This window comes from Cetorhinus maximus, unplaced genomic scaffold (genome assembly GCF_964194155.1).
Source record: "Cetorhinus maximus unplaced genomic scaffold, sCetMax3.hap1.1 HAP1_SCAFFOLD_763, whole genome shotgun sequence".
Taxonomy (NCBI): Eukaryota; Metazoa; Chordata; class Chondrichthyes; order Lamniformes; family Cetorhinidae; genus Cetorhinus; species Cetorhinus maximus.
The window spans coordinates 86,215-114,207 of record NW_027596705.1 but is presented as its reverse complement, the minus strand read 5'-3'; the positions used below and the strand labels follow the sequence as shown (position 1 = coordinate 114,207).

The 27,993-nt window shown below is 58.9% G+C and overlaps 1 protein-coding gene across 1 annotated transcript; it reads right to left on the bottom strand.

Annotated features, from left to right (window-relative positions):
* Nucleotides 1-11,506: 11,506 nt before the first annotated feature.
* LOC144674716 (syntaxin-1B) lies at nucleotides 11,507-26,381 on the bottom strand. Its single transcript, XM_078535938.1, has 9 exons — nucleotides 26,313-26,381; nucleotides 24,328-24,427; nucleotides 22,404-22,478; nucleotides 19,894-19,967; nucleotides 18,538-18,646; nucleotides 16,978-17,051; nucleotides 15,062-15,199; nucleotides 13,793-13,903; nucleotides 11,507-12,021 (listed from the first exon to the last, which is right to left on the bottom strand). The coding sequence occupies exons 1-9, from the start codon at nucleotides 26,331-26,333 to the stop codon at nucleotides 11,944-11,946; spliced, it is 780 nt and encodes a 259-aa protein (XP_078392064.1). The 5' UTR covers nucleotides 26,334-26,381; the 3' UTR covers nucleotides 11,507-11,943.
* Nucleotides 26,382-27,993: the final 1,612 nt, after the last annotated feature.

Below are 27,993 nucleotides of genomic sequence, written 5' to 3'. Positions count from 1 at the left end.
TCCTTCAGCACTGACCCTCCGACAGTGCGGCTCTCCCTCAGGGCTGACCCTCCGACAGTGCGGCGCTCCCTCAGTACTGACCCACCGACAGTGCGGCGCTCCCTCACTACTGACCCTCCGACAGTGCGGCGCTCGCTCAGCACTGACCCTCCGAGAGTGCGGCTCTCCCTCAGGGCTGACCCTCCGACAGTGCGGCGCTCCCTCAGTACTGACCCTCCGACAGTGCGGCTCTCCCTCGGTACTGACCCTCCGACAGTGCGGCGCTCCCTCAGCACTTACCCTCCGACAGTGCGGCGCTCCCTCAGTACTGACCCTCCGACAGTGCGGCGCTCCCTCAGGGCTGACCCTCCGACAGTGCGGCGCTCCCTCAGTACTGACCCACCGACAGTGCGGCGCTCCCTCACTACTGACCCTCCGACAGTGCGGCGCTCGCTCAGCACTGACCCTCCGAGAGTGCGGCTCTCCCTCAGGGCTGACCCTCCGACAGTGCGGCGCTCCCTCAGTACTGACCCTCCGACAGTGCGGCTCTCCCTCGGTACTGACCCTCCGACAGTGCGGCGCTCCCTCAGCACTTACCCTCCGACAGTGCGGCGCTCCCTCAGCACTGACCCTCCGACAGTGCGGCGCTCCCTCAGCGCTTACCCTCCGACAGTGCGGCACTCTCTCAAGACTGACCCTCCGAGAGTGAGCCGCCTACTCTGACCTGACTCTCCGACACAGCGGCGTTCCCTCAGTACTGACCCTCCGACAGTGCGGTGCTCCCTCAGCGCTGACCATCCTACAGTGCGGCGCTCCCTCAGCACTGACCCTCCGAAAGTGCGGCTCTCCCTCAGTACTGACCCTCCGACAGTGCGGTGCTCCCTCAACACTGACCCTCTGACAGTGCGGCACTCCCTCAGTACTGACCCTCCGAGAGTGCGGCGCTCCCTCAACACTGACCCTCTGACAGTGCGGCACTCCCTCAGTACTGACCCTCCGTCAGGCCGGCACTTCCTCAGAACTGACCCACCTACAGTGCGGCTCTCCCTCAGTACTGACCCTCCGACAGTGCGGCGCTCCCTCAGTACTGACTCTCCGACAGCGCGGCTCTCCCTCAGCACTCACCCTCCAACAGTGCGGCTCTCCCTCAGCACTGACCCTCCGACAGTGCGGCTCTCCCTCAGTACTGACCATCCGACAGTGCGGCACTCCCTCAGCACTGACCCTCCGACAGTGCGGCGCTCCCTCAGCACTGACCCTCCGACAGTGCGGCGCTCCCTCAGCACTTACCCTCCAACAGTGCGGCTCTCCCTCAGTAGTGACCCTCCGACAGTGCGGCGCTCCCTCAGCGCTTACCCTCCGACAGTGCGGCACTCTCTCAAGACTGACCCTCCGAGAGTACGCCGCCTACTCTGACCTGAATCTCCGACACAGCGGCGCTCCCTCAGTACTGACCCTCCGACAGTGCTGCACTCCCACAGCACTGACCCTCCGACAGTCCGGCTCTCCCTCAGCGCTGACCATCCTACAGGGCGGCACTCCCTCAGCACTGACCCTCCGAAAGTGCGGCTCTCCCTCAGTACTGACCCTCCGACAGTGCGGCGCTCCCTCAACACTGACCCTCTGACAGTGCGGCACTCCCTCAGTACTGACCCTCCGTCAGGGCGGCACTTCCTCAGAACTGACCCACCTACAGTGCGGCACTCCCTCAGTACTGACTCTCCGACAGCGCGGCTCTCCCTCAGCACTGATGCTCCGACAGTGCTGCTCTCCATCAGCGCTGACCCTCCGACAGTTCGGCGCTCCCTCAGCACTGACCCTCCGACAGTGCGGCGCTCCCTCAGCACTGATGCTCTGACAGTGCTGCTCTCCCTCTGCCCTGACCGCCCGACACTGCGGCTCTGCCTCAGCACTGACCCTCCGACAGCGCAGCGCTCCCTCAGCACTGATGCTCCGACAGTGCTGCTCTCCATCAGCGCTGACCCTCCGACAGTTCGGCGCTCCCTCAGCACTGACACTCCGACACTGCGGCACTCCCTCAGTACTGTCCTTCCGACAGTGCGGCTCTCCCTCAGCACTGATCCTCCGACCGTCTGGCTCTCCCTCAGCGCTGACCCTCCAACAGTGCGGATCTCCCTCAGTACTGACCCTCCAACAGTGCGGCGCTCCCTCAGCACTGACCCTCCGACAGTGCGGCGCTGCCTCAACACTGACCCTCCGACAGTGCGGCTCTCCCTCAGCACTGACCCTCCGACAGTGCTGCGCTCTCTCAGCGCTGACCCTCCGAGAGTGCGGCGCTCACTCAGCCCTGACGCTCTGACTCTGCGGCACTCCCTCAGTACTGACCCTCCGACAGCGCGGCGCTCCCTCAGCACTTACGCTCCGACAGTGCGGCGCTCCGTCAACACTGACACTCCGACAGTGCGAATCTCCCTCATGCTGACCCTCCGACATTGCGGCTCTCCATCAGCACTGACCCTCCGACATTGCGGCCCTCCGTCAGAACTGACCCTCCGACTGTGCGGCACTCCCTCAGCACTTACCATCCGACAGTGCGGCTCTCCCTCAGCACTGACCCTCCGACAGTCCGGCTCTCCCTCTGTACTGACCCTCCGACAGTGCGGCGCTCCCTCAGTACTGACCCCCTGACAGTCCGGCTCTCCCTCTGTACTGACCCTCCGACAGTGCGGCTCTCCCTCAGCACTGACGCTCCGACAGTGCGGCACTCCCTCAGTAATGACCCTCCGACAGTGCGGCTCTCACTCAGCACTGACCCTCCGACAGTGCGGCGCTCCCTCAGCACTGACCCTCCGACAGTGCAGCTCTCCCTCAGCACTGACACTCCGACAGAGCGGCGCTCACTCAGCCCTGACCCTCCGACTCTGCGGCTCTCCATTAGCACTGACCCTCCGACATTGCGGCCCTCCGTCATTACTGACCCTCCGACTCTGCGGCACTCCCTCAGCACTGATCTTCCGACAGTGCGGCACTCCCTCAGTACTGGCCCTCCGACAATCCGGCACTCCCTCTGTACTGACCCTCCGACAGTGCAGCTCTCCCTCAGTACTGACCCTCCGACAGTGCGGCGCTCCCTCAGTACTGACCCTCCGACAGTGCGGCGCTCCCTCAGCACTGACCCTCCGACAGTGCGGCTCTCCCTCTGTACTGACCCTCCGACAGTGCGGCTCTCCTTCAGTACTGACCCTCCGACAGTGCGGCGCTCCCTCAGCACTGACCCTCCGACAGTGCGGCGCTCCCTCAGCACTGACCCTCCGAAAGTCCGGCTCTCTATCTGTACTGACCCACCGACATTGCGGCTCTCGCTCAGTACTGACCCTCAGACAGTGCGGCTCTCCCTCAGTACTGACCCTCCGACAGTGCGGCGCTCCTTCAGTACTGATCCTCCCAAAGTGCGGCGCTCCCTCAGTACTGACCCTCCGACAGTGCGGCTCTCCCTCAGGGCTGACCCTCCGACAGTGCGGCGCTCCCTCAGTACTGACCCTCCCAAAGTGCGGCGCTCCCTCAGCACTTACCCTCCGACAGTGCGGCTCTCCCTCAGTACTGACCCTCCGACAGTGCGGCTCTCCCTCAGCACTGACCCTCCGACAGTGCGGCTCTCCCTCAGTACTGACCATCCGACAGTGCGGCACTCCCTCAGCACTGACCCTCCGACAGTGCGGCGCTCCCTCAGCACTGACCCTCCGACAGTGCGGCGCTCCCTCAGCACTGACCCTCCGACAGTGCGGCGCTCCCTCAGCACTTACCCTCCGACAGTGCGGCTCTCCCTCAGTAGTGACCCTCCGACAGTGCGGCGCTCCCTCAGCGCTTACCCTCCGACAGTGCTGCACTCTCTCAAGACTGACCCTCCGAGAGTACGCCGCCTACTCTGACCTGAATCTCCGACACAGCGGCGCTCCCTCAGTACTGACCCTCCGACAGTGCTGCACTCCCACAGCACTGACCCTCCGACAGTCCGGCTCTCCCTCAGCGCTGACCATCCTACAGTGCGGCGCTCCCTCAGCACTGACCCTCCGAAAGTGCGGCTCTCCCTCAGTACTGACCCTCCGTCAGTGCGGCACTTCCTCAGAACTGACCCACCTACAGTGCGGCACTCCCTCAGTACTGACTCTCCGACAGCGCGGCTCTCCCTCAGCACTCACCCTACAACAGTGCGGCTCTCCCTCAGCACTGACCCTCCGACAGTGTGGCGCTCCCTCAGCACTGACCCTCCGACAGTGCGGCGGTCCCTCAGCACTGATCCTCCGACCGTCTGGCTCTCCCTCAGCGCTGACCCTCCAACAGTGCAGATCTCCCTCAGTACTGACCCTCCAACAGTGCGGCGCTCCCTCAGCACTGACCCTCCGACAGTGCGGCGCTGCCTCAACACTGACCCTCCGACAGTGCGGCTCTCCCTCAGCACTGACCCTCCGACAGTGCTGCGCTCTCTCAGCGCTGACCCTCCGAGAGTGCGGCGCTCACTCAGCCCTGACGCTCTGACTCTGCGGCACTCCCTCAGTACTGACCCTCCGACAGCGCGGCGCTCCCTCAGCACTTACGCTCCGACAGTGCGGCGCTCCCTCAACACTGACACTCCGACAGTGCGAATCTCCCTCATGCTGACCCTCCGACATTGCGGCTCTCCATCAGCACTGACCCTCCGACATTGCGGCCCTCCGTCAGAACTGACCCTCCGACTGTGCGGCACTCCCTCAGCACTTACCATCCGACAGTGCGGCTCTCCCTCAGCACTGACCCTCCGACAGTCCGGCTCTCCCTCTGTACTGACCCTCCGACAGTGCGGCGCTCCCTCAGTACTGACCCCCTGACAGTCCGGCTCTCCCTCAGTACTGACCCTCCGACAGTGCGGCGCTCCCTCAGTACTGACCGTCCGACAGTGCGGCGCTCCCTCAGCACTGACCCTCCGACAGTGCGGCTCTCCCTCAGTACTGACCGTCCGAGAGTGCGCCGCTCACTCTGCCCTGACCCTCTGACACTGCGGCACTCCCTCAGTACTGACCCTCCGACAGCGCGGCGCTCCATCAGCACTGATGCTCCGACAGCGCGGCGCTCCCTCAGCACTGACGCTCCGACAGTCCGGCTCTCCCTCAGCACTGACCCTCCGACACTGCGGCACTCCCTCAGTACTGACCCTCCGACAGTGCGGCACTCCCTCAGTACTGACCCTCCGACAGTGCGGCTCTCCCTCAGTACTTACCCTCCGACAGTGCGGTGCTCCCTCAGTATTGACCCTCCGACAGCGCGGCGCTCCCTCAGCACTGACCATCCGACAGTCCGGCTATCCCTCAGCGCTGACCCTCCGACAGTGCAGCTCTCCCTCAGCACTGACACTCCGACAGAGCGGCGCTCACTCAGCCCTGACCCTCCGACTCTGCGGCTCTCCATTAGCACTGACCCTCCGACATTGCGGCCCTCCGTCATTACTGACCCTCCGACTCTGCGGCACTCCCTCAGCACTGATCCTCCGACAGTGCGGCACTCCCTCAGTACTGGCCCTCCGACAGTCCGGCACTCCCTCTGTACTGACCCTCCGACAGTGCAGCTCTCCCTCAGTACTGACCCTCCGACAGTGCGGCGCTCCCTCAGCACTGACCCTCCGACAGTCCGGCTCTCCCTCTGTACTGACCCTCCGACAGTGCGGCTCTCCTTCAGTACTGACCCTCCGACAGTGCGGCGCTCCCTCAGCACTGACCCTCCGACAGTCCGGCTCTCTATCTGTACTGACCCTCCGACATTGCGGCTCTCCTTCTCTACTGACCCTCCGACAGTGCGGCTCTCGCTCAGCACTGACCCTCAGACAGTGTGGCGCTCCCTCAGTACTGACCCTCCGACAGTGCGGATCTCCTGCAGCTCTGACCCACCGACAGTGCGGCTGTCCCTCAGTACTGACCCTCCGACAGTGCGGCGCTCCCTCAGTACTGACCCTACGACAGTGCGGCTCTCCCTCAGCACTGACCCTCCAACAGTGCCGCGCTCCCTCAGTACTGACCCTCCGACAGTGCGGCGCTCCCTCAGTACTGACCCTCCGACAGTGCGGCTCTCCCTCTGTACTGACCCTCCGACAGTGCTGCTCTCCTGCAGCTCTGACCCACTGACATTGCGGCGCTCCCTCAGCACTGACCCTCCGACAGTTCGGCTCTCCCTCAGTATTAACCCTCCGACAGTGCGGCGCTCCTTCAGTACTGACCCTCCAGCAGTGCGGATCTCACTCAGTACTGACCCTCCGATAGTGCGGCTCTCCCTCAGCACTGACCCTCCGACAGTGCGGCGTCCACTCAGTACTGACCCTCTGACAGTGCGGCGCTCCCTCAGTTCTGACCCTCCGACAGTGCTGCTCTCCCGCAGCTCTGACCACCCGTCAGTGCGGCGCTACCTCAGCACTGACCCTCCGACAGTGCGGCGTCCACTCAGTACTGACCCTCCGACAGTGTTGCGCTCCCTCAGTACTGACCCTCCGACAGTGCGGTGCTCCCTCAGTACTGACCGTCCGACATTGCGGCACTCTCTCAGCACTGACCCTCCGAGAGTGCGCCGCTCACTCTGCCCTGACCCTCTGACACTGCGGCACTCCCTCTGTACTGACCCTCCGACAGTGCGGCGCTCCATCAGCACTGATGCTCCGACAGCGCGGCGCTCCCTCAGCACTGACGCTCCGACAGTCCGGCTCTCCCTCAGCACTGACACTCCGACATTGCGGCACTCCCTCAGTACTGACCCTCCGACACAGCGGCACTCCCTCAGTACTGACCCTCCGACACTGCGGCACTCTCTCAGTACTGACCCTCCGACAGTGCGGCGCTGCCTCAGCACTGACCCTTCGACAGTGCGGCGCTCCCTCAGCACTGACCCTCCGACAGTGCGGCGCTGCCTCAGCACTGACCCTTCGACAGTGCGGCGCTCCCTCAGCACTGACCCTCCGACACTGTGGAACTCTCTCAGTACTGACGACAGCGCGGCGCTCCCTCAGCACTGACCCTCCAACAGTGCGGCGCTGCCTCAGCACTGACCCTTCGACAGTGCGGCGCTCCCTCAGTACTGTCCCTCCGACTTTGCGGCGCTACCTCAGCACTGACCCTCCGACTCTGCGGCACTCCCTCAGCACTGACCCTATGACAGTGCGGCGCTCCCTCAGGACTGACACTCCGACAGCGCGGCTCTCCCTCATGCTGACCCTCCGACAGTGCGGCTCTCCATCAGCACTGACCCTCCGTCAGTGCGGCCCTCTGTCAGTACTGACTCTCCGTCCGTGCGGAGCTCCCTCAGCCCTGACCCTCCGACAGTGCGGCTCTTCCTCAGCACTGACCCTCCGACTGCGCGGCGCTCCCTCAGCACTGACCCTCCCACAGTGCGGCGCTCCCTCAGTACTGAACCTCCGACAGTGCGGCTCTCCCTCAGTACTGGCCCTCCGACAGTGCGGCTCCCCCTCAGCACTGACCCTCCGACTGTGCGGCGCTCCCTCAGCACTGACCCTCCGAAAGTGCGGCGTCCCCTGAGTATTGACGCTCCGACAGTGCGGCGCTCACTCTGCCCTGACCCTCCGACACTGCGGCACTCCCTCAGTACTGACCCTCCGACAGTGCGGCACTCCCTCAGTACTGACCCTCCGACAGTGCGGCTCTCCCTCAGTACTGACCCTCCGACAGTGCGGCGCTCCCTCAGTATTGACCCTCCGACAGCGCGGCGCTCCCTCAGCACTGACCATCCGACAGTCCGGCTATCCCTCAGCGCTGACCCTCCGACAGTGCAGCTCTCCCTCAGTACTGACCCTCCGACAGTGCGGCGCTCCCTCAGCACTGACCCTACGACAGTGCGGCTCTCCCTCAGCACTGACCCTCTGACAGTGCGGCGCTCCCTCAGTACTGACCCTCTGACAGTGCGGTGCTCCCTAAGCACTGACCCTCCCACAGTGCGGCACTCCCTCAGCACTGACCCTCCGACAGTGCGGCTCTCCCTCAGCACTGACCCTCCGACCGTGCGGCGCTCCCTCAGCACTGACCCTCCGACAGTGCGGCTCTCCCTCAGTACTGACCCTCCGACTGTGCGGCGCTCCCTCAGCACTGACCCTCCGACAGTGCGGCTCTCCCTCAGTACTGACCCTCCGACTGTGCGGCGCTCCCTCAGTACTGACCCTCCCACAGTGCGGCCCTCCGTCAGTACTGACCCTCCGAGAGTCCGGCGCTCAATCTGACCTTACCCTCCGACACAGCGGACCTCCCTCAGCACTGACCCTCCGACAGTCCGGCTCTCCCTCAGTGCTGACCCTCCGACAGTGCGGCGCTCCCTCAGCACTGTCCCTCCGAAATTGCGGCGCTCCCTCAGCACTGACGCTCCGACTCTGCGGCACTCCCTCAGTACTGACCCTACGACAGTGCTGCTCTCCCTCATGCTGACCCTCCGACAGTGCGGCGCTCCCTCAGTACTGACCCTCCGACAGTACGGCTCTCCATCAGCACTGACCCTCCGACAGTGAGGCAGTCCCTCAGCACTGTCCCTCCAACAGTGCGGCTCTCCCTCAGTACTGACCCTCCGACAGTGCGGCGCTGCCTCAGTACTGACCCTCTGACTGTGCGGCTCTCCCTCAGCACTGGCCCTCTGACAGTGCGGCTCTCCCTCAGTACTGACCCTACGACAGTGCGGCGCTCCCTCAGCACTGACCCTCCGACAGTACGGCGCTCCCTCAGCACCGACCATCCGACAGTGCGGCGCTCCCTCAGCACTGACCCTCCGACAGTGCGGCTCTCCCTCAGTACTGACCCTCCCACAGTGCCTCCCGCCCTCAGCACTGACCCTGCAACAGTGCGGCGCTCCCTCAGCTCTGACCCTCTGACAGTGCGGCTCTCCCTCTGTACTGACCCTCCGACAGTGCGGAGCTCCCTCAGCAATGACCTTCCGACCGTGCGGCTCTCCCTCAGCACTGACCCTCCGACAGTGCGGCGCTCCCTCAGCACTGACCCTCCGACAGTGCGGCGCTCCCTCAGCAATGACCCTCCGACAGTGCGGCGCTCCCTCAGCACTGACCCTCCGACAGTGCGGCTCTCCCTCAGCGCTGACCCTCCGACAGTGCGGCTCTCCCTCAGCGCTGACCCTCCGACAGTGCGGCTCTCCCTCAGCACTGACCCTCCGACAGTGCGGCTCTCCCTCAGCACTGACCCTCCGACAGTGCGGCACTCCCTCAGCACTGTTGAGCTGTTGAGAGGGAGCCTGTGTGTTTGACCACCCGAGAAATAAAGAGACGAGACGCGGGAGGTTTTGCTCTGGAGAATCAGTTTGTATTTGAGACATAAAAAAAAAACAGCTGCATAGAGTCTGTGTGTGTGAATATTGAGGAGAGGGGGAGAGGGCAGGATGGAGGGGGAGTCAGCGAATGTTGGGGGGATACATTACACACTTACAGTACGGTCACTCTGCACACGATTACGGTCTAAAACTGAACATGCTCTCAATATTTACAGTATGTACATGATCAAAATGTAAGCTGGGATGGAGGGGGTAGCATTGAGGAAGGGAGGGGACTGAGGAGGCACTTTCCCTTTAAGAGGGTCAGATCTGTGTTCAACACCCCCACCTGGTGGTGCCTATTTGGGACTGCAGGTGCCCCGATTTGTGGTCAACACCCCCACCCAGTGGTGCCCATCTGGGATTGCAACCACCCAGGTTCATGGTCAACACTCCCACCTCGTGGTGGCCTTTTGGGACTGCAGTCACCCAGATTTGTGGTCAACACCTCCACCCAGTGGTGGCCAACTGGGACTGCAGCCGCCCAGGTTCACTGTCAATACTCCCACCTATGGGTGGCCAGCTGGTACTGCAACCACGGGGGTTCATGGTCAACACCCCCATCTAGTGGTGCCAAGTTAGGTCTGCAACCACCCAAATCAGTGGTCAACACCCCCACCCAGTGGTTCCCAGCTGGGACTGCAGCCACCTGGATTCATGGTCATTACCACCACCCAGTGGCAGACCACTGTTACTGCCTCCAACTAGCTGGTTTTGGGGGGGTTTCATTTGGAAACCTCTTGTTGGAGGGTCTGGGGCTCAGTTTGTGCTTGTGGGTCCAGGAAGGGGGTGGGGGCTTTGGGCATGTTTCCCTTTTTCACCACCTTCCCCCCCCACCCACTCTCTCTCTCCCTCAGAGATAGAGACAGAGATAGAGAGAGGGAGAGACAGAGAGAGAAAGAGAGACAGAGAGAGAGAGAGAGAGAGAGGAGAGAGAGAGACAGAGAGAGAGAGAGAGAGAGAGAGAGGGAGAGAGAGAGAGAGAAAGAGAGACAGAGAGGGAGAGAGAGAGAGGGAGAGAGAGAGAGAGAGAGAGAGAAGGTAATGGATGGTTTTGGGGAAGGTGGTGTGGGAGATCATCACTTCGAAGGGGAGACGGGCTCTGGGGCAGAGTTTTACTGAGAGGCAACCTCTCCCTCTCCCTCTCTCTCTGCCTCTCTCCCCCCCCCGTCTCTCTCTCTCTCCCCCACAGTCTCTCTCTCTCTGTCCCTCAGTCTCTCTCTCTCTCTCTCCTGCAAAACACATGCACCTCAGGGCTGCGAGTGAGAGAGAGGGAGATGGAGAGAGAGATGGAGAGAGACGGAGAGAGATACGGAGAGAGAGACGGAGAGAGAGATGGAGAGAGAGATGGAGAGAGAGACGGAGAGAGATGGAGAGAGAGATGGAGAGAAATGGAGAGAGAGATGGAGAGAGAGATGGAGAGAGAGACGGAGAGAGATGCGGAGAGAGAGATGGAGAGAGAGATGGAGAGAGATGGAGAGAGAGAGATGGAGAGAGACGGAGAGAGAGATGGAGAGAGAGATGGAGAGAGACGGAGAGAGATACGGAGAGAGAGACGGAGAGAGAGATGGAGAGAGAGATGGAGAGAGAGACGGAGAGAGATGGAGAGAGAGATGGAGAGAAATGGAGAGAGAGATGGAGAGAGAGATGGAGAGAGAGTCGGAGAGAGAGACGGAGAGAGATGCGGAGAGAGAGATGGAGAGAGAGATGGAGAGAGATGCGGAGAGAGAGATGGAGAGAGAGATGGAGAGAGACGGAGAGAGAGACGGAGAGAGAGACGGAGAGAGAGACGGAGAGAGAGACGGAGAGAGAGATGGAGAGAGAGATGGAGAGAGATGGAGAGAGAGAGATGGAGAGAGACGGAGAGAGAGATGGAGAGAGAGATGGAGAGAGACGGAGAGAGATACGGAGAGAGAGACGGAGAGAGAGATGGAGGTGGAGATGGAGAGAGATGGAGAGAGAGATGGAGAGAGATGGAGAGAGAGATGGAGAGAGACGGAGAGAGAGACGGAGAGAGAGACGGAGAGAGAGACGGAGAGAGAGACGGAGAGAGAGATGGAGAGAGAGATGGAGAGAGATGGAGAGAGAGAGATGGAGAGAGACGGAGAGAGAGATGGAGAGAGAGATGGAGAGAGACGGAGAGAGAGACGGAGAGAGAGATGGAGAGAGAGATGGAGAGAGATGGAGAGAGAGAGATGGAGAGAGATGGAGAGAGAGGGAATGACAGCCTCCTCTCCGTTCTCCAGTCCAACCCCTCCGGACCCCTGATTAAACCATTGTTTGCAGACTAATCGAAACACATCGAAACAGTACAGGATGTGGGGTAGGGGGTGTGGAGGGGAGAGTGAAGGGAGGGGTGGGGATGTGGGAACATGCTGTCAAATACACACATGCACACGCACACACACGCTCTCACACGCACACACACGCACTCGCTCACACGCACACGCACACACACACGCTCTCACACACACAGAGAACAGGTCACATAGGGAACCAGGCGCCAGAAGACATGAGACAGGAGACAAGCCTGACAGGCCTCCTGCTCTTTCGCCACAAGTGTCGAGGGCATTCGGGGCACTGACAGGGGTGGGGGATGCGTGTGCTGTTCACCATCGGAGGGCACAAGTGCCGGCTCACCCTCGTGTGCCTCATCCAGTGACGCCACCCTTAGCCGAATATCCCGCCAAAGGTCGAAGCGATGACAACACCCAGCACCACACAGCAGACGATAATCATGATTTTCTTCTACAGAGAGGGGGAGGGAGGGAGGGAGAGTGAGAGAGAGAGAGAGAGAGGGACGGAGGGAGAGAGGGAGGGAGAGGGAAGGAGCGTGAGAGGGAGGGGGAGAGAGAGAGAGATGAAAAGAAAGACAGGGAGGTACAGAGAAGGAAGAAAAGAGAGGGAGGGAGGGAGAGAGAGGGAAGGTGTCAGAAATAGGGCCGAGGGGGAGAGAGGAACGGGGAGGGAAATGAGAGTTGACAAAAAATGGAGAATTAGACACAGGGTTAGATACAGAGTAAAGCTGCCTCTACACTGTCCCCATCAAACAGTCCCAGGAAAGGTACAGCACGGGGTTAGATACAGAGTAAATCTCCCTCTACACTGTCCCCATCAAACACTCCCAGACAGGAACAGCACGGGGTTAGATACAGAGTAAAGCTCCCTCTACACTCTCCCCATCAAACACTCCCAGGACAGGTACAGCACGGGGTTAGATACAGAGTAAAGCTCCCTCTACACTCTCCCCATCAAACACTCCCAGGACAGGTACAGCACGGGGTTAGATACAGAGTAAAGCTCCCTCTACGCTGTCCCCATCAAACACTCCCAGGACAGGTACAGCACGGGGTTAGATACAGAGTAAAGCTCCCTCTACACTGTCCCCATCAAACACTCCCAGGACAGGTACAGCACGGGGTTAGATAGAGTAAAGCTCCCTCTACACTGTCCCCATCAAAGACTCCCAGGACAGATACAGCACGGGATTAGATAGAGTAAATCTCCCTCTACACTGTCCCCATCAAACACTCCCAGGACAGGTACAGCACGGGGTTAGATACAGAGTAAATCTCCCTCTACACTGTCCCCATCAAACACTCCCAGGACAGGTACAGCACGGGGTTAGATACAGACTAAAGCTCCCTCTACACTGTCCCCATCAAACACTCCCAAGACAGGTACAGCACGGGGTTAGATACAGAGTAAAGCACCCTCTACACTGTCCCCATCAAACACTCCCAGGACAGGTACAGCACGGGGTAATATACAGAGTAAAGCTCCCTCTATACTCTCCGCATGAAACACTCCCAGGACAGGTGCAGCACGGGGTTAGATAGAGTAAAGCTCCCTCTCCACCGTCCCCATCAAACACACCCAGGACAGGTACAGCACGTGGTTAGATACAGAGTAAAGCTCCCTCTACACCGTCCCCATCAAACACACTCAGGACAGGTATAGCACGTGGTTAGATACAGAGTAAAGCTCCCTCTACACCGTCCCCATCAAACACTCCCAGGACAGGTACAGAATGGGGTTAGATACAGAGTAAAGCTCCCTCTACACTGTCCCCATCAAACACTCCCAGGACAGTTACAGCACGGGGTTAGATACAGAGTAAATCTCCCTCTACACTGTCGCCATCAAACACTCCCAGGACAGGTACAGCACGGGGTTAGATACAGAGTAAAGCTCCCTCTACACTGTCCCCATCAAACACTCCCAGGACAGGTACAGCACAGGGTTAGATACAGAGTAAAGCTCCCTCTTCACCGTCCCCGCCAAACACTCCCAGGACAGGTACAGCACGGGGTTAGATACAGAGTAAAGCTCCCTCTACACTGTCCCCATCAAACACTCCCAGGACAGGTACAGCACGGGGTTGGATAAAGAGTAAAGCTCCCTCTACACCGTCCCCTTCAAACGCTCCCCGGACCAGGACAGCCCGGGGTGAGGTTGTGGGTGATGGACTCATTGCCCAGTTTCCTCTCCGCTCTCTCTCTCTCTCTCTCTCACTTACCCGGCGCGCTTTGCTCTGGTACTTGACTGCCTTCTTGGTGTCGGACACCGCCCTCTCCACGTAGTCCACCGAATGGTCCACGTTGTACTCTATCCGATCGATCATCTCTCCCTGTGGGACGGGACGGGGATCGTTGGGCGGGCGGGCGGGGTGGTGGGGTGAAAGGGATGGGTCCGGCGGTAGTTGGGGATGTTGGGGAAGGTGGGGCAGGTGTGGGGACGGGGAGAGGTGGGGAGAAACAGGTTTTGCAGTTGACACCAGGCGGACGATCGGAGCACGAGCGCCCCCTCACTCCCACCCCCTCCAGATCCGCCTTACTTCACCGCCCCCTCCTCCTCCAGCCACATTCCCCTTGACGCTGTTTTCGCATTTTGCCTTTATTCGCCTGGGAGCCTCACCCCAAAAATCGCCGTCCCCCCCATTTACCTTCCGGGCTTGTGTGGGTGACCCAGGACCTTGGCGATCGCCCCCCAGTCCTCTGGTGCAGGAGAGGGCGGGCGGGGCACTTGGGGACTTGGAAGTGGCCCCCGGCTGCTAACCCAGCACTAGGCCCAAAGTGAAGCCTGGGTGTCAATTTTCCGCTCACTCCCTGCCGTGCCCGTGGGGGGCCCCTCACACCCGCCTCCGGCTGGTCAGATCTGCTAACCCAGCACTAGGCCCAAAGTGGATCCTGGGTGTTAATTTTCCGCTCACTCCCTGCGTGCCTGGGGGGGGGCCCTCACATCCACATCTGGTTGGTCAGATCTGCTAACTCAGCACTAGGCCCAAAGTGAAGCCTGGGGGTCAATTTTCTGCTCACTCCCTGCGTGCCTGGGGTGGGGGGACCCTCACACCCACCTCTGGCTGGTCAGATCTGCTAACCCAGCACTAGGCCCCAAAGTGAAGCCTGGGTGTCAATTTTCCGCTCACTCCCTGCTTGCCTGGGGTGGTGGGGGGGGCCTCACACCCACAGCCGGCTGGTCAGATCTGCTAACTCAGCACTAGGCCCAAAGTGGATCCTGGGTGTTAATTTTCCGCTCACTCCCTGCGTGCCTGGGGGGTACCTCACACCCACAGCCGGCTGGTCAGATCTGCTAACTCAGCACTAGGCCCAAAGTGGAGCCTGGGGGTCAATTTTCCGCTCTCTCCCTGTGTGTCCGAAGGCGGTCCCAACCCCACCCAGGCGAGTGAGACCAGTTAACTCAGCACTAGGCCCGAGATGAAGCCTGGCCCTTTCCGAAGCGAACTCAGCCACCATGTGCGGGGCGGGTGCCAGGGGCACGGCCTCACCTGGCTCTCCACCAGCATCGCCATGTCGACGAACATGTCGTGGAGCTCCCGGATGCTGTTCTCCAGTTTGATGATCTCGGTGTGGCGGGTCTCGATCTCGTTCAGGGCCTGTTTGGTGATCTTGGAATCCATGGTGATCTGTTGGGATGGAACGTGTTGGGGGGGGTGGGGGAGGGAGAGAAAGACGGATCTGTTAGCGAGAGAGAGGGGAGCACGGACTGAGAAAGAACACAACAAGGTCGAGGAGACCGACCACAGACTTCCAAAATACCGCTGCCCCCCCTCCCCACCCCACCGTGTCCAAACTCGCACCGAGTCCTGTTCGCCCATCACCCGCTGACCCCACTCCGGCTCCCGGTCCGGCACTGCTGGTTTTCAAATCCCGCCATTGACCTCGCACCCCACTATCTCTGTAACCTTCTCCAGCCCCCTACACCCCTCCCTATCTCTGTAACCTCCTTCAGCCCCTACACCCCTCCCTATCTCTGTAACCTCCTTCAGCCCCTACAACCCTCCCTATCTCTATAACCTCCTTCAGCCCCTACAACCCTCCCTATCTCTGTAACCTCCTCCAGCCCCTACAACCATCCCTATCTCTGTAACCTCCTCCAGCCCCTACAACCATCCCTATCTCTGTAACCTCCCCCAGCCCCTACAACCCTCCCTATCTCTGTAACCTCCTCCAGCCCCTACAACCCTCCCTATCTCTGTAACCTCCTCCAGCCCCTACAACCCTCCCTATCTCTGTAACCCCCTCCAGCCCCTACATCCCTCCCTATCTCTGTAACCTCCTCCAGTCCCTACATCCCTCCCTATCTCTGTAACCTCCTCCAGTCCCTACACCCCTCCCTATCTCTGTAACCTCCTCCAGCCCCTACAGCCCTCCCTATCTCTGTAATCTCCTCCAGCCCCTACACCCCTCCCTATCTCTGTAACCTCCTCCAGCCCCTACAACCCTCCCTATCTCTGTAACCTCCTCCAGCCTCCTACAACCCTCCCTATCTCTGTAACCTCCTCCAGCCTCCTACAACCCTCCCTATCTCTGTAACCTCCTCCAGCCTCCTACACCCCTCCCTATCTCTGTAATCTCCTCCAGCCCCTACACCCCTCCCTATCTCTGTAACCTCCTCCAGCCCTGACAACCCTCCCTATCTCTGTAACCTCCTCCAACCCCCACAACACTCCCTATTTTTGTAACCTCCTCCAGCCCCTACAACCCTCCTTATCTCTGTAACCTCCTCCAACCCCTACACCCCTCCCTATCTCTGTAACCTCGTCCAGCCCCTACAACCCTCCCTATCTCTGTAACTTCCTCCAGTCGCTACTACCCTCCCTATCTCTGTAACCTCCTCCAGTCCCTACTACCCTCCCTATCGCTGTAACCTCCTCCAGCCCCCTTCAATCCTCCCTATCTCTGTAACCTCCTCCAACCCCCTACAACCCTCCCTATCTCTTTAACCTCCTCCAGCCCCTACAACCCTCCCTATCTCTGTAACCTCCTCAAGCCCCTACAACCCTCCCTATCTCTGTAACCTCCTCCAGTCGCTACTACCCTCCCTATCTCTGTAACCTCCTCCAGTCCCTACTACCCTCCCTATCACTGTAACCTCCTCCAGCCCCCTTCAACCCTCCCTATCTCTGTAACCTCCTCCAGCCCCTCCAACCCTCCTTTCTCTGTAACCTCCTCCAGCCCCTACAACCCTCCCTATCTCTGTAACCTCCTCCAGCCCCTACAGCCCTCCCTATCTCTGTAACCTGCTATCTTTAACAGGGGTCCCTGACGGAGAGACTCCCTCTTTAACAGGGGTCCCTGACGGAGAGACTCCCTCTTTAACAGGGGTCCCTGACAGAGAGACTCCCTCTTTAACAGGGGTCAGATATATTGTCCAATCGAAACCTGGGATGAGTCTGCTCACATCATCAGTGAAGATGGCTAATTTCCCGCTCTCTAACATGTCCTCCAACTCCTCATTCGTAGTGGTCCTGCCAGCTGTGAGAGGGGGACAAAGAGAGGAACATTGTCATTCCCGGCAATCACACAGTTTGGGATCATGCTGTGTGTGTCTGAGTGTGAGTGTGTGTGTGTGTGCGAGTGTATGTGTGCATGAGTGTGTTTGTGCGCGCACGAGTGTGTGAGTGTGTGTGTGCAAGTGTGTGAGTGAGAGAGTGAGTGAGAGAGAGAGAGAGAGAGGGAGTGTATGAGAGAGAGAGCGAGTGGGAGTGTGTGAGAGAGAGAGAGTGAGGGAGTGTGTGAGAGAGAGAGTGAGGGAGTGTGTGAGGGAGAGAGAGTGAGGGAGTGTGTGTGTGAGAGAGAGAGAGAGGGAGTGTGTGAGAGAGAGAGAGAGTGAGGGAGTGTGTGAGAGAGAGAGAGAGTGAGGGAGTGTGTGTGAGAGAGAGAGTGAGTGAGTGTGTGAGAGAGAGAGAGAGGGAGTGAGTGTAAGTGAGAGAGTGAGTGAGTGTGTGAGAGAGAGAGTGAGGGAGTGTGTGAGAGAGAGAGAGAGAGTGAGAGAGAGTGAGTGTGTGAGAGAGAGAGAGCGAGTGCGTGTGTGAGAGAGAGAGCGAGTGAGTGTGTGAGAGAGAGAGAGAGAGAGTGAGGGAGTGTGAGAGAGAGAGAAGAGTGAGTGAGTGTGTGAGAGAGAGAGAGCGAGTGAGTGTGTGAGAGAGAGAGAGAGTGAGGGAGTGTGTGAGAGAGAGTGAGGGAGTGTGTGAGAGAGAGAAAGTGAGTGTGTGAGAGAGAGAGAGTGAGGGAGTGTGTGAGAGAGAGAGAGTGAGGGAGTGTGTGAGAGAGAGAAAGTGAGTGTGTGAGAGAGAGAGAGTGAGTGAGTGTGTGAGAGAGAGAGTGAGGGAGTGTGTGAGAGAGAGAGAGTGAGGGAGTGTGTGAGAGAGAGAGAGAGCGAGTGAGTGTGTGAGAGAGAGAGAGAGTGAGGGAGTGTGTGAGAGAGAGAGAGTGAGTGTGTGAGAGAGAGAGAGTGAGGGAGTGTGTGAGAGAGAGAGAGTGAGGGAGTGTGTGAGAGAGAGAAAGTGAGTGTGTGAGAGAGAGAGAGTGAGTGTGTGAGAGAGAGAGAGTGAGTGTGTGAGAGAGAGAGTGAAGGAGTGTGTGAGAGAGAAAGAGAGAGAGTGAGTGTGTGAGAGAGAAAGTGAGGGAGTGTGTGAGAGAGAGAGAGAGAGGGAGTGAGTGAGAGAAAGAGAGAGTGAGTGAGTGTGTGAGAGTGAGAGAGAGTGAGGGAGTGTGAGAGAGAGAGAGAGAGGGAGTGAGTGAGAGAGAGAGAGAGTGAGTGAGTGTGTGAGAGTGAGAGAGAGTGAGGGAGTGTGAGAGAGAGAGAGAGAGAGGGAGTGAGTGAGAGAGAGAGAGAGTGAGTGAGTGTGAGAGAGAGAGAGAAAGTGAGTGACTGAGAGAGAGAGAGAGTGAGTGAGTGTGTGAGAGTGAGAGAGAGTGAGGGAGTGTGAGAGAGAGAGAGAGCTGGCCAGGAACTCACTGATCTCCAGCTGCCGCTGGATCCTATCCTTGCAGCGATCCCGGTACTTGGATTGAGTGGCGTTATACTCGGTCATCACCTCCACAAACTTACGGGACAGTGTCGAATGCTGGACAGAGAGAGACAGAGAGGCACTGAGGTTGGATCCAGTTTGGTTCTGTTCTCTGGCTGCGGGACAGGATTGAACAAAGGACAGTGTATCTAACGCACTGTGACACCCGGTCCCAGAGGGGGAAAGGACAGTGTATCTAACGCACTGTGACACCCGGTCCCAGAGGGGGGAAAGGACAGTGTATCTAACGCACTGTGACACCCGGTCCCAGAGGGGCAAAGGACAGCGTATCTAACGCACTGTGACACCCGGTCCCAGAGGGGGAAAGGACAGTGTATCTAACGCACTGTGACACCCGGTCCCAGAGGGGGAAAGGACAGTGTATCTAATGCACTGTGACACCCGGTACCAGAGGGGGAAAGGACAGTGTATCTAACGCACTGTGACACCCGGTCCCAGAGGGGGAAAGGACAGTGTATCTAACGCACTGTGACACCCGGTCCCAAAGGGGGAAAGGACAGTGTATCTAACGCACTGTGACACCCGGTCCCAGAGGGGGAAAGGACAGTGTATCTAATGCACTGTGACACCCGGTACCAGAGGGGGAAAGGACAGTGTATCTAACGCACTGTGACACCCGGTCCCAGAGGGGGAAAGGACAGTGTATCTAACGCACTGTGACACCCGGTCCCAGAGGGGGAAAGGACAGTGTATCTAACGCACTGTGACACCCGGTCCCAGAGGGGGAAAGGAAAGTGTATCTAACGCACTGTGACACCCGGTCCCAGAGGGGGAAAGGACAGTGTATCTAACGCACTGTGACACCCGGTCCCAGAGGGGGAAAGGACAGTGTATCTAATGCACTGTGACACCCGGTCCCAGAGGGGGAAAAGGACAGCGTATCTAACGCACTGTGACACCCGGTCCCAGAGGGGGAAAGGACAGTGTATCTAACGCACTGTGACACCCGGTCCCAGAGGGGGAAAGGACAGTGTATCTAACGCACTGTGACACTCGGTCCCAGAGGGGGAAAGGACAGTGTATCTAACGCACTGTGACACCCGGTCCCAGAGGGGGAAAGGACAGCGTATCTAAGGCACTGTGACACCCGGTCCCAGAGGGGGAAAGGACAGTGTATCTAACGCACTGTGACACCCAGTCCCAGAGGGGGAAAGGACAGTGTATCTAACGCACTGTGACACCCGGTCCCAGAGGGGGAAAGGACAGCGTATCTAACGCACTGTGACACCCGGTCCCAGAGGGGGAAAGGACAGTGTATCTAACGCGCGGTGAGATTTTCCTACCTGTGTCTTGCGAATTCGGAGATCTGCTGATGACCTGTTCTGTCCCTCTTCCTGTTCAATATTCTGTTGAATGACTTGTGAAAGAGAAAGTACCAAGACTTAGACAGTCTCTGTGTGCGAGACCAAGGGTCTATTGTTTAAGACATTTGTAAACTCAGGGCTCTCTGTGCCCCATCCCGTCACCCCTGATCGGAACGATTGAAGACGGAATTCGAGAAGGAGCGGGAGACGGAGATGTTAGCCGTGAAATATTAGTGATCCCCGAAATGGGAGAGCGAGACAGAAAATGCTGAGAGTGCTGGGAAGGTGTGGGAGCAGACAGGCAGTCCGATTCCTTTCACCTCCCTGCCCTGCGCCTTCCCCATCAATCCTGCTCGGCACTCCGAGCATTTGCCGTCCACATGCAACCGGAGGTGTTCGCATCCTTTAAAGAGGCTGGTTGTTCAGGGTCTGTCTTAAAGGAAGAGAGACGGAGAGAGAGAGAGGGAGAGAAGGAGAGGGAGAGAGAGGGAGAGAAGGAGAGGGAGAGAGAGAAGGAGAGGGAGAGAGGGAGAGAAGGAGAGGGACTGGGAGACAGGGAGGGTTGTCGGGGCAGGAGGAGGTTACAGAGATAGGGAGGGTTGTAGGGGCTGGAGGAGGTTACAGAGTTAGGGAGGGTTGTAGGGGCTGGAGGAGGTTACAGAGATAGGGAGGGGTGTAGAGGCTGGAGGAGGTTACAGAGATAGGGAGGGTAGTAGGGGGCTGGAGGAGGTTACAGAGATAGGGAGGGTAGTAGGGGGTGGAGGAGGTTACAGAGATAGGGAGGGTTGTAGGGGCTGGAGGAGGTTACAGAGATAGGGAGGGTAGTAGGGGGAAGGAGGAGGTTACAGAGATAGGGAGGGTAGTAGGGGGCAGGAGGAGGTTACAGAGATAGGGAGGGTTGTAGGGACTGGAGGAGGTTACAAAGATAGGGAGGGTTGTCGGGGCTGGAGGAGGTTACAGAGATAGGGAGGGGGGAGTGAGGGCCAAGGAGGGATTTGAAAACGAGGGTGAGAATGTGAAAATGGAGGGGTTGCCGGACCGGGAGCCAGTGTGGGGTCAACGAGCACAGGGGGTGACGGGTGAATGGGACTCGGTGCGAGTTTGGACACGGGGTCGTGGTTGGAGGTCGGTGGGGTTGGGGGGGCAGAGTTTTGGGAAGTGCTGAAGTTTACGGAGGGTCGAGTGTGGGAGAGCGGCCGGGAGAGCGTCGGAATACTCGAGCCCGGAGGGAAGGAGGGCGTGGACGAGGGCTTCAGCGGAGACAGGGGGTGGGGGAAGAGTCAGGCGATGTTACCGAGGGGGGAATGGGCGGTCTTAGCGATGGGGCGGAGGTGGGGTCGGAGGCCCATCTCGAGGTCAAAAATCAGGCAGAGGTTGTGGACAGTTCGGTTCGGCCTCGGACAGGTAATAGGGAGAAGGCTGGGGGTCGGGAGCTCGGGATCGGAGTCCGGAGCGGGGAGAGGGATGGGGGTCGGGAGCTCGGGATCGGAGTCCAGAGCGGGGAGAGGGATTGGGGTCCGGAGCTCGGGATCGGAGTCCGGAAAAGGGAGAGGGATGGGGGTCGGGAGCTTGGGATCGGAGTCTGGAGTGGAGAGAGGAATGGGGGTCGGGAACTCGGGATCGGAGTCTGGAGCAGGAGAGAGATGGGTGTCGGGAGCTCAGGATTGGAGTCTGGAGCGGGGAGAGGGATTGGGGTCGGTAGCTCGGGATCGGAGTCTGGAGCTGGAGGGGGATGGGGGTCGGGAGTTCTGGGTTGGAGTCTGGAGCGGGAGAGTGATGGGGGTCGGGAGTTCTGGGTTGGATCTGGAACGGGAGAGTGATGGGGGTCGGGTGCTCAGGATCGGAGTCTGGAGCGGGGAGAGGAATGGGGGTCGGGAGCTCGGGATCAGAGTCTGGAACGGGAGAGGGATGGAGGTCGGGAGCTCGGGATCGGAATCTGGAGCGGGAGAGGGATGGAGGTCGGGAGCTCGGGATCGGAGTCTGGAGCGGGAGTGGGATGGGGGTCGGGAGCTCGGGATCGGAGGCTGGAGCGGGAGTGGGATGGGGGTCGGGAGCTCGGGATCGGAGGCTGGAACGGGGAGAGGGATGGGGGTCGGAAGCTCGGGATCGGAGTCTGGAGCGGGGAGAGGGATGGGGGTCGGGAGCTGGGGATCGGAGACCGGAGCGGGGAGAGGGATGGGGGTCGGGAGCTCGTGTTCAGAGTCTGGAGTGGGAGAGGGATGGGGGTCGGAAGCTCGGGATCGGAATCTGGAGCGGTGGGGGGTCAGGTTGAGGGAGGTGCTGGTGAGGCAGAGCTGGGGTGGGCGTAGAGCGCGCAGGAAGATTAACCCCCTGCGTTGGGATGATGTTGCTGAGGGGAAGCACGTGGATGTGAAACAGAAGGGCAGAGATGCGGGTGAGGGGCGGTAGTGAGGATAGACGCTCGTGGCGATTGAGGGGGTACACCAGAGGGCCCCAACCTGAAGCGAGAGGGGGAGTCACTCACTCACTTTTTAATTTGGAGCGGACCTTGTTGGCAATCTTCTTAATGTCGGCTGTCAAATCCTCCAGTTCTTGTTTAATCTCTGCCGAGAGTTGGGAAAAGGCATCAGCGATTAGTGGGGACGGAACTCCTTGTAGTGATTCACCCAGTGTTCACAGCAGGGACACTCGGCCCCTCTCCCACCCCCGTGCTGGCCTCCCTGCCCCCACACCAGCCTCCTCCCGCCTCCCCCTCTTCCTCTCCCCCCCACCCACCATCCACATCTCCTCCTACTCCTCCCTCCCTCCTGTGTTTATCCAGCGTCACCCCAGCTCCCCACCCCCTACCTTAAATCTCTCGACACGATTCCCCTCTCCCCGTGGGAGCGAGTCCCACACTCTTCCTGCTCTCCTCGGGGTAAAGACGTTTCTCCCCAGTTCCCCGTTGGGATTTATCAGTGACTCTCTTATATTGACAGACCCCCCACCCCCTCCTCCTCCAGCCTGAGTTCTGGTCTCGCCCGCAAGGGGAGATATCTTCTCTACGTCTACCCTATTGAAACCCCTTTCGTTATCTCAAAGATCTCGATCAGGTCACCCCCTCGGCCTTCTCTGTTCTAGAGAGAAGAGCCCCAGCCTGTTCAATCCTTCCTGATATTTATAACCTCCCCGTTCTGGTATCAGGCTGGTAAATCCTTGATACACCTTCTCCAGCGACTCTCTATCCCTTTTATAATACGGAGACCGGTATTGTGCACGGTGCTCCCAGTGTGGTCTAACCGAGGGATACGGAGACTGGAACTGTGCACGGTGCTCCGAGTGTGGTCTAACCGAGGGATACGGAGACCGGAACTGTGCACAGTGCTCCGAGTGTGGTCTAACTAAGGGATACGGAGACCGGGACTGTGCATGGTGCTCCGAGTGTGGTCTAACCGAGGGATACGGAGACCAGGACTGTGCACAGTGCTCCCAGTGTGGTCTAACCGAGGGATACGGAGATCGGAACTGTGCACAGTGCTACGAATGTGGTCTAAACCTCAGTACTGACCCTCCGACAGTGCGGCGCTCCCTCAGTACTGACCCTCCGACAGTGCGGCGCTCCCTCAGTACTGACCCTCCGACAGTGCGGAGCTCCCTCAGTACTGACCCTCCAACAGTGCGGCACTCCCTCAGCACTGACCCTCCGACAGTGCGGCGCTCCCTCAGCACTGACCCTCCGACAGTGCGGCACTCCCTCAGTACTGACCCTCCGACAGTGCAGAGCTCCCTCAGTAATGACCCTCCGACACTGAGGCTCTCCCTCAGCACTGACCCTCCGACAGTGCTGAGCTCCCTCAGTACTGACCCTCCAACAGTGCGGCACTCCCTCAGCACTGACCCTCCGACAGTGCGGAGCTCCCTCAGTACTGACCCTCCAACAGTGCGGCACTCCCTCAGCACTGACCCTCCGACAGTGCGGCGCTCCCTCAACACTGACCCTCCGACAGTGTGGCACTCCCTCAGTACTGACCCTCCGACAGTGCAGAGCTCCCTCAGTAATGACCCTCCGACACTGAGGCTCTCCCTCAGCACTGACCCTCCGACAGTGCGGAGCTCCCTCAGTACTGACCCTCCGACAGTGCGGCTCTCCCTCAGCACTGACCCTCCGACAGTGCCCCGCTCCCTCAGCACTGACCCTCCGACAGTGCCCCGCTCCCTCAGCACTGACCCTCCGACAGTGCGGCGCTCCCTGAATTCAGGCTAATGGCGAGTGTTGGCCTGGTTTAGGGGCCTTGGTCCTGGAGGGCTGGATGAAGCCTGTGTGCCTGTGGGTGGGTGCGTGGGCCTCAGTCCTGACTGGGAGCCCAGCTACAGGGATTCCACAGCCTAAGGCAGGATGTACTGCCCCTGACCATAAAACAGCCTTCCCCGCCTTCCACATTGCCCACCGCACACCTTAAGCCTCACACTTACTGTCGTCAGGATTCGGAGCGGCCAGGATGGAACTGTGTTGTTTTTTAACCCGTTCCACATCTTCTGACAGCTTCTCGATGCATCCACGGATCTCCTCAACCTGTCAGTAGGCAACCAAAACAGGTATCAATCCCCAAACTAACCCCACTGCCCTGCTCTCTCCCCATAGCCCTGTATCAATCCCCAAACTAATCCCACTGCCCCACTCTCTCCCCATAGCCCTGTATCAATCCCCAAACTAATCCCACTGCCCTGCTCTCTCCCCATAGCCCTGTATCAATCCCCAAACTAATCCCACTGCCCTGCTCTCTCCCCATAGCCCTGTATCAATCCCCAAACTAATCCCACTGCACCGGTCTCTCCCCATAGCCCTGTATCAATCCCAAACTAATCCCACTGTCCCGCTCTCTCCCCATAGCCCTGTATCAATCCCAAACTAATCCCACTGCCCTGCTCGCTCCCCATAGCCCTGTATCAATCCCCAAACTAATCCCACTGTCCCGCTCTCTCCCCATAGCCCTGTATCAATCCCCAAACTAAACCCACTGCCCCGCTCTCTCCCCATAGCCCTGTATCAATCCCCAAACTAATCCCACTGTCCCGCTCTCTCCCCATATCCCTGTATCAATCCCAAACTAATCCCACTGCCTCGCTCTCTCCCGATAGCCCTGTATCAATCCCAAACTAATCCCACTGCCTCGCTCTCTCCCCATAGCCCTGTATCAATCCCCAAACTAACCCCACTGCCCTGCTCTCTCCCGATAGCCCTGTATCAATCCCAAACTAATCCCACTGCCCTGCTCGCTCCCCATAGCCCTGTATCAAACCCCAAACTAATCCCACTGTCCCGCTCTCTCCCCATATCCCTGTATCAATCCCAAACTAATCCCACTGCCTCGCTCTCTCCCGATAGCCCTGTATCAATCCCCAAACTAATCCCACTGCCCCGCTCTCTCCCCATAGCCCTGTATCAATCCCCAAACTAATCCCACTGCCCCGCTCTCTCCCCATAGCCCTGTATCAATCCCCAAACTAATCCCACTGCCCCACTCTCTCCCCATAGCCCTGTATCAATCCCAAACTAATGCCACTGCCCCGCTCTCTCCCCATAGCCCTGTATCAATCCCCAAACTAATCCCACTGCCCCTCTCACTCCCCATAGCCCTGTATCAATCCCCAAACTAATCCCATTGCCCCGCTCTCTCCCCATAGCCCTGTATCAATCCCAAACTAATGCCACTGCCCCGCTCTCTCCCCATAGCCCTGTATCAATCCCCAAACTAATCCCACTGCCCCTCTCACTCCCCATAGCCCTGTATCAATCCCCAAACTAATCCCATTGCCCCGCTCTCTCCCCATAGCCCTGTATCAATCCCCAAACTAATCCCACTGCCCCGCTCTCTCCCCATAGCCCTGTATCAATCCAAAACTAATCCCACTACCCCACTCTCTCCTCACAACAGGGAAGCCATTCTGCCCATCTCCCCCCGTGCTGGCTCTCTGGTAGAGCTATCCAATTGATCCCACTCCCACCTCCTGCTCTCTCTCCCCCCTCCCCATCGCCCTGTGAATTTTTCCCCTTCCAGTGTTTCTCCGATTCCCCCCATTCCGAGTGTTCCTATTGAATCTGCTCCCACCGCCCTTTCAGGCAGAACCTTCCAGACCACAACAACTCGCCGGGTCCCACAAAACCTTTCCCCATCTCCCCCACCCCCACACAACACACACACACACAACACCCCCCCCAACCAACTCTGGTTCTTATCCCAATCGCCTCCGATCCCTGTCCCTCTGGTTTCCCCACCCTCCTGTCACTGGAAGCAGTTTCCCTCCTCGTTCCTCGATCCCCCAACCCCCTCCCCGATTGGGAAAGCCTCGATTCAACCTCCCCCCCTTAACCTTCTCCGCTGCGGTGGGGAGAGAGCGATCCCAGCTCCTCCAGGTGTCCGGGGGCATTCCCGAACTGCCGGAGGAGGCCCACTCACCTGTTCAAAGAACTCATCCATGAAGTGATCGCAATCGACATGAACAACCTCATCATCGTCGTCGCTGTCCTTCCCCTGTGATAGAAACACGGATTCAGATGGGGGGAACCGGTAAAGGGGCAGACGGAAGGAGCAAGAGGAGTCCAGGCAATGGAGAAGAGGGAAAGATCGATTCACAAAGAGGATTAACAGCTGCAACCTCTCTCCCTCAGGGAGATATCTGTACACTGACTGGTGTCTCTCAGTCCCTCTCTCTCAGGGGGATATCTGTACACTGACTGGTGTCTCTCAGTCCCTCTCTCTCAGGGAGATATCTGTACACTGACTGGTGTCTCTCAGTCCCTCTCTCTCAAGGAGATATCTTTCACTGACTGCTGTCTCTCAGCCCCTCTCTCTCAGGGAGATATCTGTACACTGACTGGTGTCTCTCAGTCCCCTCTCTCTCTCAGGGAGATATCTGTACACTGACTGGTGTCTCTCAGTCCCTCTCTCTCAGGGAGATATCTGTACACTGACTGGTGTCTCTCAGTCCCTCTCTCTCTCAGGGAGATATCTGTACACTGACTGGTGTCTCTCAGTCCCCTCTCTCTCAGGGAGATATCTGTACACTGACTGGTGTCTCTCAGTCCTCTCTCTCTCAGGGAGATATCTGTACACTGACTGGTGTCTCTCAGTCCCTCTCTCTCAGGGAGATATCTGTACACTGACTGGTGTCTCTCAGTCCCCTCTCTCTCAGGGAGATATCTGTACACTGACTGGTGTCTCTCAGTCCTCTCTCTCTCAGGGAGATATCTGTACACTGACTGGTGTCTCTCAGTCCCTCTCTCTCAGGGAGATATCTGTACACTGACTGGTGTCTCTCAGTCCCCTCTCTCTCAGGGAGATATCTGTACACTGACTGGTGTCTCTCACTCCCTCTCTCTCTCAGGGAGATATCTGTACACTGACTGGTGTCTCTCAGTCCCCTCTCTCACAGGGAGATATCTGTACACTGACTGGTGTCTCTCAGTCCCTCTCTCTCAGGGAGATATCTGTACACTGACTGGTGTCTCTCAGTCCCCTCTCTCTCAGGGAGATATCTGTACACTGACTGGTGTATCTCAGTCCCTCTCTCTCTCAGGGAGATATCTGTACACTGACTGGTGTCTCTCAGTCCCCTCTCTCACAGGGAGATATCTGTACACTGACTGGTGTCTCTCAGTCCCCTCTCTCTCAGGGAGATATCTGTACACTGACTGGTGTCTCTCAGTCCCCTCTCTCTCAGGGAGATATCTGTACACTGACTGGTGTCTCTCAGTCCCCTCTCTCTCAGGGAGATATCTGTACACTGACTGGTGTATCTCAGTCCCCTCTCTGTTGAGCACTGCTGCTTGTGAGACTCGCATGTCAACAGTTTCAGTGTGAACTTCCTATGTAAACAAGTCACGCTGCAGTGTTGACCTCCTGCCACTGGTGGCGCCACTGGAACACATTGAATTCAAGTGGAACGTTAAATACCTACTCCCCTCCTCACAACCACCGCCCCCCACCACCCCTCCCCGGTCCAGTGGCAGGGGCTGGGACAAGGGAGAGGTGGTGGTGCGGGGGAACAGGGGGCAATGGGGTTGAAAGGTCGTCATAAGGTCATCACCTACCTCTGAGGCCGAAGGTTATGAATGGTCCGCTCATCGACATCGACATT